This window comes from Hoplias malabaricus, chromosome 2 (assembly GCF_029633855.1).
Source record: "Hoplias malabaricus isolate fHopMal1 chromosome 2, fHopMal1.hap1, whole genome shotgun sequence".
In the NCBI taxonomy this organism is placed as follows: Eukaryota; Metazoa; Chordata; class Actinopteri; order Characiformes; family Erythrinidae; genus Hoplias; species Hoplias malabaricus.
In genome coordinates, this window is record NC_089801.1 from 10057993 (window position 1) to 10073394 (window position 15402).

The window sequence follows — 15402 nt, forward strand, 5'->3', positions numbered from 1 at the left end:
GATTGTAATATATTTTTAATGGCACTTGCTTTTCATTATTTTTTGTTGTTCTTGGCGTGCAGGGTATTTCATGGTTCACTGAGCAAATTTTGCTCTAAATCGATGCCATTATTCCATGACAATGATAGGCTGTACATCTATGTAAATGACACCTTAGATCTGTTCTGGAGTGGCTGAGTTCTAATTTCGTCTACCATGTGTCAATTCATATAATAAGTAATAAAACAAATTGAAAGAGCTTTCTTCTGTGTTATGTTATGTTTTTATTTTACTTTTTATGATAAAATTTTTTCTAAGCAAGAAAAAGATTTATCTGGTCCTGTTGAGGATGGTACATGCATTAAAAAATAATAATATACACACACACACAGTGGGAAAAATAATTATTTGATACCCCCTTACAATGTCATGAACAGTCTATAATTTGTATGGTAGGTTTATTTTAACAAAGAGACAGAATATCCACAGAAAAATCCAAACAAAAACATTAAATAAAGGTTATAAATTAATTTGCATTTGATTACGTGAAATAAATATTTGATCCTCAAACAAAATGTTACTTAGTACAAGGTGGAGAAACCATTGTTGGCAAGCACAGAGGTTAGACGTTTCTTGTTGTTCGTCACCAGGTTTGCGCACATCTCATGTGGGATTTTGGCCCATTCCACTTTAGAGAATTCTCCAAACTCCCTCCACAGATTTACTGTGGGATTAAGGACCGGAGACTGTCTAGGCCACTCTAAGATCATAATGTGCTTCTTCTTAAGCCACTCCTTTGTTACGTTGGTTGTATGTTTTGGGTCAAAGTCATGCTGGAAGACCCATCCATGACCTATCTTCAGTGTTCTGGCTGGAGCCAGGAGGTTTTCATTCAAGATCCTATAGATACATGGCCCTGTTCATCAGTCCCTCAGTGCGGTGAAGTCTTCCTGTACTCTTAGCAGAGAAACAGTCCCAAAGCAGAATGTTTGCCAGTGGGGATGGTGTTCTTAGGGTCATATCCAGCATTTCTTTACCTCCAAACGCAACGAGTCAAATTAATGCTAAAGAGCTCAACTTTGGTCTCATCTGACCACATCACATTCTCCCAAGCCTTCTCAATCCATTACGGTGAAATAATGCTTTTCTTTGTGAGATCATTAAAAAGCTCCTCCCATGTAATTCTGGGCTGGCACCTCACCTTTCTCAGAATCATTATTACTCCACGAGGTGAGATCTTGCATGGAGCTCCAGAGCAAGGGTGATTGACTATTACCTTGTATTTCTTCCATTTTCGAATTATCGTGCCAACAGTTCTCTTTCTCACCAAGCTTCTTACTTCTTACTATTCCAGCCTTGTGCAGGTCTACAATCTTGTCCTGACATCCTTTGACAGGTCTTTGGTCTTGCCCATGGTGGTTGAGAGGTTTAAATGGAAGAGATTCTGAGATTCTGTGACAGGTGTCTTTTATACACATTACGAGGTAAGAATTAGAGGACTTGCTTAAAAGTACAGGACTAAATTATGTGGCTCATGGGCACATAACCAGTCTGTGGGGGTCAGAATTCTTGCTGGTTGGTTGGTAGGGGATCATATATTTATTTCAGTACAAAACAATATATGGAAGGGCATATACACTGAAGCACAGAAAGCCAATCAGAAAGTATCAAATTCTCCATCAGCTTGTGGGTGAAGCATCTGTAGCTGAGACTATACTGAAGCTTACAAAGTCATAGTGAAAAACAAGATTTTAATATTCTAAAACGAGACAACAGTACAAAAATGGGCAAGGAACACAAAATAGTGCAGAGAAACAGTACGCCAGGGGGGTTAGACTGAAAGCATTCTCCTTGGCCCTTCTACAATGTTCTCTCATGTTCCATGTCCTTCAGTCTCTACATTCTTCCTCTATGACCACCCAGACTACTTATAAAAGCATTTAATAGCCTTGTGTTGATTGCAAACCTCCAAACTTTCCCAGATAGGATCTTAATGGTGAATGAAGTTGAATAGTTAAACAAAAGGCATACATTTTCATTAGGTTTCTGCTGCTCAGTTTCAAACTGCAGCCCTTATCATGGCAATTTATCATTTAGTCTCATTTAACCTGCATTTAATTCTAAACATGATGTCTGTTGACTGTAAACGCAACATATACAGTACCAGTCAAATGTTTGGCCACATCTTCTCATTAGTCATTGATGGGATAGGGCTATTCACTGTTTAGAACTGTGTACCAGCCCCTACCTCTGCACAACCAAAGTTATGATCTCAAACACATTAACAAGGCGAGCAGTTGATGAGGCCACAGCTGTTCACCGAAAAACCATCCCAGGTGACAACCTCATGAAGCTGATTGAGAGAACACCAAGAGTGTGCAAAGCTGTCATCAAAGCAAAAGGTGGCTACTTTGAAGAATCTTAATTGTAAAACATATTCTGGTTTGTTTAACTTTTTTTGTTTTGTTTACTACATAAATCCATATATGCTACTTCATAGTTTCTTCTATATTCATTTACAATGTACAAAATAAGTAATAAAACAAAGAAAAAACATTGAATGAGAAGATTTTGACTGGTACTGTACATTCACAATATGTGGAAAATGGCCCAAAACAAAGGAAACCCACCCTGAGTGGGCGTGTCCAATCATTTGACTGGTACTGTATATTGAATATTCTGCCAAATTTGATAAAATGGTAATGGCAGGAATTCTCTAAATTATGGTACATGTTTGTGTTATATTTCAGTCCCTGTACTTCCTCACTCTTTAGTTAAGCAAAGGAAGGCCCCTTTTGTTGCACTTACCCAAGGGAAAGCCATCAAACGTTTCTGAAAGTCTTATCTCAGTGTTTTGTCTCGGCCCCCTGGGTTTGATAGTAGACTCTGATCTGTCTTATCAGTCTTGGTCAGAACTTGCTCAGAAAGACAAGGAGCTTCTGTTTTAATATGAACATTATCATTCAGGGCCCGAAGCTTTTAGTAATTTATTTTCCCATTAAATCTCTCTGCAGCTTTGGACTCACTTTGTTTTTGAGATTGTTCTGGGAAGCAAACTTGGATGTGGTTATACACTTAATTATGCCTAATTAGTCCATTTGCCATCCATAAATTTTGCTCAAACATAATTTGCAATGAGTCTAAAGAGTTTTGCCAATTGAAGTATTTCACAGTTGTCCAAACTGATAATGGTTAAGTTGGATTAATGTGAGTCGGAGGTAACACAGCTGTAGAAGAGCCTTTAATGCATTACTTCAGGGTCCAGTTTTAGCAAAAACACATTTATTTTAAAAGCATTCTTAATCAAAGCAATGGGGAGAGGAAATTAACTGAGTGAATTTCATGCATACATTTTTCACTGGCCACCCTTGAAGCTTAAAGGGACCGTTTTGATGCCGCAGGAGTTTATGGTCTGGATCAGGACACAGACACAGGTTTTATTGCTTTTTTATTTCTCTCAGAATTTGCTAACTAATGTAAAAGCTGTGAAGTTGATTCTCTGAGGATCTATGAGTCCAAAATCAATAAGTCAAGGCCAGATCTGAATTCAATTTAACAGTGCAAAACTTAATGGCCTGTTTATATGGGAAATTGGTCTTTGGCTTCTCTCTGTCATGACAACAATAAAGGATAAAAACATAAACTCACATAATGAATATTAAGAATGATTTATGGGTTCTTTATTGAACTCAAAAGATCCATGCTGTTGCTTTATTGTTGTTTTGCTTGTGCTGAAACCCCTTATAAGCGTTTTTGTTTTTTGAGTGAAAAGCCTTCATATTGCTTTTTAAGCAGCCATTTCCTTTTTGTGAGTTCTAGTAGCCCGAGCTGTTAAAACCCTCCTTTGGGTCATATTAACAATGGTCAGCAGGGTGTGTTTGACCTCTCAGTGTGTTTGTTTTGGCATCTTGCTTCAGGCAGCGTTTAGGGCCCAGTGGATGTATGTGTTATTTAAGGCAGGTCAATAAGACCTGCCTGTTTTAACTTGAGTAGGATGTAGGGAAATTGCAGGACAGAGCAAGTTTTGCCACGTTAGTCCATTAGTTTCTGCACCATAAAAATAGCTGGAATCCATCCGTTTCGGGGGTTTTCGAGCTGGAGCAGTTCTCCCTTAGCTCCAGTGATAAAGATCTTTAGATTACAACTTATGTCACAAATCTGTTAGTGGCCCATCCACCAATGATGTTGATGATGTTGATGATAATGTACAATCCTTGGCACATTGAAGACTAGAGGATTATATGAAGAAATGCTCACATTTAGGGTAATTAGCATTTATTGTAGTGAAGGACATTGCAGCTTACTTATTAAACCTTTTGGCAATACCTTTATTAAGTCACATACATATTTATACATGGTACAACTTGCAGTGAAATGCTTTGATGGCTGTGTACACACATTAAACAAATACAAGAGTAAAGGAAATGGAAATAGAAGTCAAATAAAATACTATAAAATATGTTTACATTTTATGATGCTATTACACTTCAGTTCTTTTTTCTGCACATTGCAGTTAAACTGGTCATTTGTGCCTTGTATTTCGATTTCTTTATTTCCTTTTCTGACTGCCTTAAAAACTGCCACACTATCAGTGCTTTTTGTCATGCCCCCCCAGTGCTTATTTTCAGCAAGTGTATCCATATCTTTCTTCAGGTGCTCCGTCACAGCAGTGTTAGTGTTCAGCCAAGAAAATGTGGTGAACTGAATCTTCCTGATAAGCAAAAGAACGTGTAATTTTAACCATTTTATGGAACATTTCATGGCAGAGTTTTTGCCTCCAAATGGTTTTACTCGTAAATGAGGCATAGGCTGCTTTATGTGCACAGCTGGGGTCAAAAGGACCCTAGGGTGTTTAGGGATTTAAACTGAAGAAATGCATGTGTAACTCACTGTGAGAAAGGGAACTTAAGGTCAGCACAAATTTTGTCCAACGGTAAACAATTAAAATAGTTAACGTAGAATCTTTTCAAATGATGCAGTATTGGGTTGAAAATCACAATGGGGAGCACAGTGGTGCGGCAAATAGTGCAGTTGACATGTAGCTCCAGGGTCCTGCAGTTATGGGTTTAAAACCTGCCTGTCTGGTTTCTTCTCACCATCCACAGAATCCACAGACACATGCTGGTAGGTGGATTGGCTATTCAAAGGTGCCCATAGATATGACTGGGCGAGTGTGTGATGCCCAGTGATAGACTGGCATCCTGTCCGGTGTTGGTTCCTGCCTTGCACCCAGATATTTCAGAGTACCTTCTAAACTTGTAAATGAAACTTCTAAACTTCTAATCTTTTAAACAGCTGGCTTTTCAAATATACCTTCTTAGATTTTGCACTGCAGCATTGACAGACGTCTGCGTGTCGTTTTTGACTTAATAATTAGTGTGGCCTACAACAGCTACTCTCATGATGACAGGTAACGTTATGGCACAATATCAGATAACATGTTAGTAAGTGTTCTTGATGTATGCTTATGTTTAAATTTCCATTACATGTATGTTAGTCTTCCTAAACTAAAGAATATCCTCTCTTTGAAAATGACTACATTATGGTTTTGGGAGAAATGGTGTAAATTGATTTTTTGTTGAAATTAAGCCTTGTAAACAAAATGTATTTGTGCTGCAATCTTGATCATATTCATAATTAAAGGAGCTGAATAATGGTCCTGGGTTAAACTCTGTGCTGGCAGCTTTCCCTTGCCTCCTCGTTCAATAGCACAGATGCTCCATATCTCTCTCTCTCTCTCTCTCTCTCTCTCTCTCTCTCTCTCTCTCTCAGCATTACATATGTATGGCTGGCATGGAAAAACAATAGCACTGAAGTGGTTGAGTCTTTTATGTGAGTGCAATTAAAAAACCCCACACAGTTAATCAAAGCACATCTGCAGCACTCCAGGGACAGTGGCAAAAGCTTCAGCTATGCAGAGGGATCTGAGCAAGCTTACACACTGTAGACCAAGTGTCAGTTCAGACTGTGATAAGTGATCCCCTTATACCAAATACCTCCTTCATCATAAAATTAGCAGTCAGTCGTTTATATAAACAATTATAGCAGACTAAATCTATGACAGTAAATGTTTATTATTTTATGTTCTATAACATGCAACTGACTGAGTTAATCAGTTCCATAATGTGAGGCATTCACAAGAATTTAACTTTGTTTATAATTGGGTTAGTAGAGAATCTCTAGGACTCATCCAGGACGTCACCATAGTCATTATAGAGTCAGTAGAGGAATAGGTTTGGTTAAGTTAACCTTGATCGACCTTTATGTAATGTGATTTTGTTTATGTGGAATGCATACTTTGGTGACAATGAAAACTTATGCTAATGCAAAGATGATTCTGCTAGTTTACCCCTGAGGTATAGAACGGATCCTTTCTCCTTAACCATGGCCAATCAAGGGGTAATGTGTAATTTAAAAAAACACAGTCGCTGCATTTTGCACGACAGCAATGATTAAAGTGTCTCAGTGAATACAGCAGCCAAAACAAGGCACCAGATATAGGTCTGACTACAGAAAAATGCTGAGATTAGACTGAAAGAACTGAAAAGTAATTACAAAGTACCTTGATGTAGTTTGTACAGACACAGCTTGATCCAGCAGCATATAAACAGTGCTTTAATTTACAATTCAGCACCTGAACATATAAAAAAAAAAACAACTGTGAGTGTTTAACAATGTCACCCCTACATATTCAGCCAGGATGACTTTGATGATTACATTAGCCATACAGAGAAATATTTCAGAAAATCTGCTGGGATACAAGAGACAAGATCTCATTTGCATCACAATGCCCATCTCTGAATACCCCCCTGCCCCTTTTGCCCGCCTACATTCAGATAAAGAGGGCTGGTTTAGCTGTAATTAATGTAGCACATTCAAATTAGCATATACACACGCGCACACACTCGGATGAGTCCTATCTCATACATCCCTGAGCCAAAGCGTCTGAGACCAACAGCGTCCTCATCATTAGATCACTGTGGAACCCCATCGCTTGATCATCCATCCATCCGTCCATCCATCAGAGATGTGGCGAAAGAGGGCAAGCTGAACAGAGGGAAACCTACTTTCAGCAAGTGAGTGTTCATTATTGCTCCTACACACTTTTCTTGTGTACACATTCCATTCTAATTAATCATATGTATCATATTTAATGATAATTAATCATTATTAAAAAATAATGATGATATTGAATGAGAACAACGAACATGATTTGCAATTATCTGAATAAAAAAACTAATACACTGAAAATATAGTTGGCTATTTATCTGTATGTATCTGAATATATTTTGATATTTTATGATTTATTGTAATTGTATTTGATTTTTGCACTACATTGAATTATAATATATTTTACATTATTATAAATATATGTACATTTACACATTTTAACACACACACACACACACATTAAAGTGTTTATATTTTCTGATTTTCTGTTAACTTCTGGGGTTATATTTTCATCTGTCTGAGATGTATATGTCTTTAAGTGAATGCATATTATTTGAAATCCATTTACCATTAGATTTATATACAGACATTTTTTTATTGCATTTATTATATATGATTATTTACAATGTTATTTGATTTTTATGGCCTTATATAGTTCTATTTATTTTAGACGTAAAATTCTGTTTATGTTTTGATGCTTTTAATAATATGTATATATATATTGTATTTACATATATAATGTTAATGAGTGCCATCATATCCATTTCAGCACCAGCTTGTGTTTAAAGAGATTGCTATCACTCAGCTCTTTAATGGCGTGTAAAGATGTCTGTATCTTCTAGATGCTGCTACACTGGCACTTTTCCTCCTGCCATCATTTGTGTGAATGTGAAGTAAAAACATACTCAATTTTGGCTGGTATAGAGCTCAGAGCTCAGAGCTCAAATCCAGTGCTTTCTTTGGAGAGAGCTGAGAGGGATGTGTTCTAGAATAACAGGCAAAATAAATCAGAAGGGAATAGCTTCCAGAAGCATTGCCCGGGCCCTCAGCTCCAAACTGAGGCTTGCAGACACTCTGCATTGCCTTCTAGTGATTAAACAAAGGAGGAATCTAAACAAATAATAGGATTTTATGGCACTTTGCAGCTCTTTAAACTGAAAATAGAGCTGCTTTTTGACAAGACACTGAGTGGATCAAGATGAGCTGGAAGTGTATTGGAAAAACACAGGAGCAGCTCTTAAGTGTGTTCTTTTTCACTATTTACATCTTTCTCTTTATTGAGACAGTGTTGTATTTAATTGGCGGTGTGAGAGATGGGAAAGGACCACACATAAGTTTTCTGGCTTGCTCTCATTGAAACGTCAGCACAGGCTGTTCTTAATGAGCGTCCACTCGTGTTTGAGTGGTCAGATGAACGGAGGGGTGTGTGTGTTCCTGTCTGAAGAGCTCCTCTGTTTGTGCAGTCATGCTGGGACATTCAGCAGAGATGACCTTTCTGAACTCATGTCCTCTACCACATAATTGTGACCTATAATGGTGTACCGGAGCACATTTACTGTCAGTTAGCTGTGAGGATTTTCCTGTTGTTTTGTGTATAGCCTGTGCAGTGTAAATGGCCAAGTACAAGTTCTGGACACTGGGTTGGCTCATTTAATGCTCTGAGGACTTTAGCAGCTATTTGTTTGCCTCGCATTTTTGCATCTCCACAGCGGAAACAGACTAAGGGAACAAGCATTAAACTTAATGCACGTTAATTAAGATTTTATTGCAAAACCTAATCAGATCATATTGAAGTTTTTCATATAAACTATTACCATGCAATCCAAGGCAGTCCATTTTGTACTGGCTTTAAATGACCTGAATTCATTTTTATGACTCAGATGTAATTTGTTTCACAATACAAAAAGTTTTTGATGAATTATAGTCCATTTTAAATTATTTAGCTTGCCACCGTGACCACTGTTTTGTCTTTCTTTTTTGCTGCTCATATTACAGCTAATATAACTATATTACTGATATTCACGTGGGTTGCTTTATTGCTAATTTGTGCTGTTTGTCCTATTATCCAAATATATGTCCAACAGATGTCTTTTACAATTGCCAGTGTAGTAGAAATCTCAGAAACTGGCTTATGTAACTGTTAAAGTCTGAATTATATTTACTAAGAGGGAATGACGCACGCGAGAGCACCTTAGAAAATGCTTCCCCTGACACAACTCCCATTGGTGTTAATTAAATTTTGATTGTTAGTGAACTAAAACCATTTACATGCCACCCCTCCTTCATGTTACCATATCTGCCAGACACTCCCAGATGTTGTTTTCAGGCTCCGTCACGGGCTGAGAAACTGGCACTTCACTGGGCTTTGGATTTGACTGAATTCACTGGTGACTTGTATAAGTGAAGAATGGCCCCAGCTAATTACATTTTGTTAAACTGATTATCACATGTTTTTTATATACATTTTTAGAGAATTTAGAGAGGAATTTCCACTCCTTCAACGTTACAGAGGCATTTCCCCTGAGGAATAATCTAGAAAATTCCTCTGGGGCTATCTGTAGGAATCCCATCCAGTTCCATGAAAAAGGTCAAATTAAGGGCTCCTCTATTGTTTTTGGCCAGAGTGGCCAAAATGGAACTGTTCAAGTAGTTGCCCCACCAGAATGCCAAAGGTGCTAAGAAACGTTTGTTTGACTGTTTGGAGTCATGATAAGATTTTGCAAAAATCTCCCAGTTTTTGGAATGTCTGTGTCACATTCTGTAACCACATAAATATCTGCTTTCTATCACTTACAAGAACAGATTACTGCCAAGATTGGAGCAAACCAGCAGAGACTGCATTGGCAGGGCTTGGTAGCGTGAGCTCAACAAATGCTGCTTGTTGGGAGTTCAGCCAAAGCGCTTTGTGTTGGAATCATGGACTGGATGGAATGCTCATGTACAGCATAGCCGGTGCTATTGAGAACAACTGGGTTAATTACAACATAAGAACTGAGCACGATCAAAGGGGTTATACATACATTTTATAAAATGTGTACGTAAAATGATGTTTGTGATGATAATATTAAAAAGTGAGTATTGTTTTGTTCTATACAATGCCCGTACTAATGTAGCAAAGACATAGCTGACAAGATAACAATTAACTCTACATAGAAACAAAATCTTCATAGTAAGCATAAGCTAATCCATGCACGTGTCCCCTTTTTTCTTTTTACCAGATTCTCCCTTAAGCCATGGCAAATTCCTCTGTGTGGATGGAAGACAGAAATGCCTCATTTTTGGGGGATTTAGAGCCATGTGCCACAATGAGGAGTCTAAGCACACGTGTGGCTCTGTACATGTTTATAATTGTGGGCATCTTCTGCACAGTGGTTGGTAACTTTCTAGTGGTGCTGGCCATCGCATACTTCAAGCAGCTCCAGTCTCATACCAACTCATTTGTCATGTCTCTGGCAGTGGCAGACTTCCTGGTGGGTCTGGTGGTAATGCCCTACAGCATGGTGAGGACAGTGGAGGGCTGTTGGCATTTCGGCGCCACCTTTTGCCAGCTGCACTCCAGCCTGGATGTGATGCTGTGCACTGCATCCATCTTCCACCTGAGCTGCATAGCATTTGACCGCTACTATGCCGTCTGCAACCCTCTGGTCTACTCCTTCAAGATGTCCCGTAGCCGTGTAGCTCTGCTAATTGTCATTTGCTGGGCTGTTCCCTTGCTCATATCCTTTGGGCCCATTCTTCTTGGGCTGCACAAGCTCGGGGTGGACATTTCCTTGCCTGAGAACGTATGTGTCTTTTTGGTGAATCGTGTCTATGCTGTTATAGCTTCTCTGGTGGCATTTTACCTGCCTATGGCTACGATGCTAATTGCCTACTGGAAAATCTACAAAGCAGCCAAGCGTCAGGCCATGCAGATAAGTGCCATGGAGGCTCAGATGGCAGCCGGAGTGGGGAAGGACTCCAGCAAGAAGCAGAAGCACCGCAACTCTCTGAGGAGGGAGCGGAAGGCAGCCAAAACTCTGGGGATCATCATGGGTGTCTTTGTCCTATTCTGGTTGCCATTCTTCACTGTCAACATTGTGGACCCATTTATAGAGTACAGCACAGCAGGCATTATATGGGATGTGTTCCTCTGGCTGGGGTATGTGAACTCCTCCTTGAATCCTTTCCTCTATGGTTTCTTTAACAGATCTTTCCGCAGGGCATTCCTGATGATTATGGGCTGCAGGTTATGCCTACCAGGCTCAGCCCCAAGCATGGACCTCTCTCATTCACGGAAGGATGCCAAGGTGCGCACAGAGAACCAATAAACCTTGTAGTTCTCATGAATAACAACTTCTAAGGGATTTCCTCTTTCATCTCAAGTCTTTAAAATAGAGCAAGCCAAAAAGGCTTTTTTGGAGCAATGCCATAGGGGACAGCCTTCTGCTGCCTGAAGAACTGAAGAACCTTTCAGTGGATGTCTCTTTAAAGAAATATATGTAGACAAATAGAACTGTTCAGAAAATCTACAATTCTGTTCCCTTACTAAAGATAACGTAGATGTACCCTTGTAGACACTCTCCCAATGACAATATTTTTACCCTGAAATGTCCTTTTACTGAAAGTGCAGCATCATTTCTGCCCAATATACTTTATATAACCTGGCCACTCCAAACGAGAAAGCTCTGGCTATGCCACTGTTTCTATCATATGTCCTTCCCGTGGACATCTGGGGAACAATACTTGAAACTGTCAGACCGATGTATGACTGTGAGACATGATGATGAGAAGATATAGAAGATCTGTTTTTGAATTAAGGTTTTTTTTTAAATCATGTTATTTTACCTCTTTAATGGGTCATTGTTTTTAATTCTACTTTTACTGGTCAGACAACGAGGAACAGAATGGAAATCTCTCATTAGTGGAGCAAAAGCATGCTGAGTGACAAAGTGCATGCAAACTTTGCAGTATGGTAGCAGATTTCCTGTGTAAAATGTGAGAACTTTTCCCACTGAGTGTTTGTGTTTGCTGTGTAAATAAATGAACTGTCACGTCTGTGTTTTTTCATTTCTCACAGCTACAGTAGGCTTCTCCAGAACAAATAGTCTGCACTAGTAGAGCACAATTTTTCATCCTTAGCACCGGAAGGTGTTTGTTTATCTTCTAGTACATCATGAAGTGTACATGAAGATTTAAATAAAGATAAATAAGAGATGAGCACAGCAGTTATTCAATCTCCTGCATTAGACCCGGGAAATACAGTAGAAGTAATGTTTGTGGCAGTGCAAAATGATATATTCCCTTTAGGATTTTATCCTTCAGACACATAAACAAAGCTCCCTTGTGTTGGCTACGCTGTGCTCAGACAAATACAAATAAAACCAATATCATCTAAATGCATGACTTCCCACTCTACCATTTCAGTTATAAACAATGTAAGCCATTGCTAATATTTCCCAGATGAGACAGTGGCAGCCATAATATAAGACATATTTTATAAACTCAGTTCTGGAACACTGAACAGTAGCACTGCACGGTTTGACCTTGTTTAGATCTAATATACTTGATTTATATTTTAGTTCTGATTTAGAGCTTCTAGACAAAGGGAATAGCTTAAATGTTGTTATAGATTTTATTGATTTTCTGTTGAGAATTAATCAGGTTTTTAAAAAAAGGCCAAAATAACTCAATGAAAATGAAAACTTGAAAAATGAAAAACAACAATAACTAACAACCATACAAAGTTATTTCAATGTTACAAAATAATTAATCAGAGATATATATATACCAAAGACTTGAAGGAGACTTTCAATAGGACTGTATTTCATTTTCTTCAATGCGAGTTTAAAGTAGTATTTTAACATTGATACTGTTTGTATATTCCATTCACTCAATCCCCAGTCTGTACATACCAGAGCCTATAAGGATATTGAATATGAAACATGAATATTCAGTCAATATTTTTGTAATTGTATTTAGTAGAGCTTGAAATGCTGTGTTAGTCACTAAGAGAATCAGTTAAAACTTTTGCACAGAACTCTATATACATACATATAACTCAGACTTTCATTTACTAGGGGATAACGTAAACAGGACCAAATATTCAAGGCACAGGTTGTTTTCTTAATCTGTGACATATCGTTTCACTCAACACTGATCTGGATTGATTGTTAAGAAACAGCTGCTGAATATGGATGTCTACAGACGCAATGAAGATATTCATGAGGGCAAAACAGAGCTGTGAAAATAGGACTCTGTTCATCTGAGATAAGTCTGGATCTGAGAGAGTAGACAGACTGGGCCATGGACTAGCACCAGCTGCTCTGTGCCAGGAGAGACAGTGTGTCATGGTTTGTTCTGTTAAACGTCCAAATGTTCCTGCAGTTATTTGTAGTGCAGCGTTCTGTGATTCCGCCTCCTCAAACATCTTGGAGGAAATGTACTGACACCGTGCCCCAACTCAACTCTTCACTTCTGACTCCTCAACAACAGGAAGTCTTTGCCATGAGTCAAAACACATATGCACTTGTCTTTAATGAGCCTGTTTATGGCTGCCAATGCCTGTTCTCCCAGCTTCAGCGCTGCTCATTCACGGAAATGGGGGTTGCGGGGTGGGGGAGATGGAGGTGGAGGTGGAGACCCGGCCACAAGAACATTCTGCTTCTTGGTGAGTTGTAAAAAGAGTGCAGTGTATAAATGTAATAACCAAAAAAATCATTTTTTACTCAGCAGTTGTTTTTTCTTTTTTCTTTTCATAATAAAAAAAACATAATTTAATTATAGAGACTCCTTTATCTGATCCCTCAGTCAGATAAAGTTTTGAAATGTCTGTTGTTTTGAATGGACCACTTTGTGATATTCAAAAACCTAATTAATTACATATATCCACTTGTCTAGACTACACCAATCTTACCCATCATTTGCACTGACGTTATAAGGAGAGTTTCAGCCCAGGCTGATTTTGGAATGAAGGAATACAAAGTTATTTTATTCGTTTATTCATTCATTCATTTTCTGTAACTGTTTATCCAGTTCAGGGCCTCTGTGGGTCCAGAGCCTACCCAGAAGTACTGGAGGGGTGCCAGTCCATCACTGGGCGATACACTCACACATTCATTCATACCTATTGACACTTTTGAGTCACCAATCCACCTACCACTGTGTGTTTTTGGACCATTGGAGGCCACCGGAGCACCCGGAGTAAACCCACACAAACATGTGGAAAACACACCAACAATCCTCACATATAGTCATGTGGAGTAGGGCTCGATCCCACAACCCTAGGACTCAGGTGCTGTGTGACAGCGACACTACCTGCTTCACCGCCGCACTGCCCTGTACTAAAATCAACCTGTTTTATTATGAGGAATAATGAGAGGTTGAAAACATATTAATTCATTCATTCTCCAGAGTCTACCTGCACTCACTGGGCACAAGGCACAGTCTGGAGGCAGACCATCACAGGGCAACACACATACACACAGTCACTCACACTCACACCTTTGGACAGGTACACACAGCTAATACAGCTACATGTGTTTCTTTTATTGTGTGAGGAAACCCTCACAGACACAAGGCAAGACACAAGTAAGAATGGAACCCAGGACCTGAGAACCCTAGAACTGTGTGGAAGTCACAATACCTGTTTCGCCACCGTGACATTCCCGGTTCCAAACATGTTGTATAAAGAAGAAATAATGGCTTTTGGCATAAACAACCCAAATGACGTGCGGTTTGATGAATGTGTAGTTTGCTAACTAAAATATTTCAGCTGGGTCAAGGTTTTTAAATCTGTGCAATATAAAAAGTCAAATGGAGAAAAATTATTTTTGAATTAATGTCAGATAAAGTTTTGGTCATCTAGCCTATACTAATGTACAACATATATCCCTTTAACTAGAATAAAGACACCAATCACAACTTTTTTGTTTTGTTTCATAGGCTTCATTAGGCCTGACTCTCCTTCGAGTCTCTGACAACATACTGAGACAACACTACACATGTAAATAGCTCACATTAACAACTCGGCTTGGACCATTACTCTCTGTCCTCTCCTCTTTCCGCCAGCTGTTCAATGGCCCTCTGTCACATTAATGTCAGTATCAAAAGTTAACCTGCTGATTAAATTGAGAAACTACAAAATGTGTACCTTTCAGTTTGTGGGTACATAAATAATGAGCATAGTATTATTTAATAACTAGTATACAAGCTTTTTCAAGATGGTTTAGGGTTGGTTTAAAACATATTTAAATCAAAATGTCAAAACAGGTATATATTCTTTTGTATTTTTATTTAGTATTTTTTGGAGATTGTAAAAATATGATGAGTAAATTTGACATTTTCTGACAAGAACTTGTGTTATGCTGTATAATTAACCTAATGATCTACAGAGATTGTTTGAGGTAGAACTACAGAACTAAAACTCAACACACACACATGTATATGTATATATATATATATATATATATATATATATATAACACATTTTTAACT

At 38.5% G+C, this 15402-nt stretch overlaps 1 protein-coding gene across 1 annotated transcript; it reads left to right on the plus strand.

Moving 5' to 3' along the window:
* Window positions 1-10163: 10163 nt before the first annotated feature.
* On the plus strand, window positions 10164-11237 carry LOC136687674 (5-hydroxytryptamine receptor 4). Its single transcript, XM_066662194.1, has one exon. The coding sequence runs from the start codon at window positions 10164-10166 to the stop codon at window positions 11235-11237; it is 1074 nt and encodes a 357-aa protein (XP_066518291.1).
* The last annotated feature ends 4165 nt before the right edge of the window (window positions 11238-15402 follow it).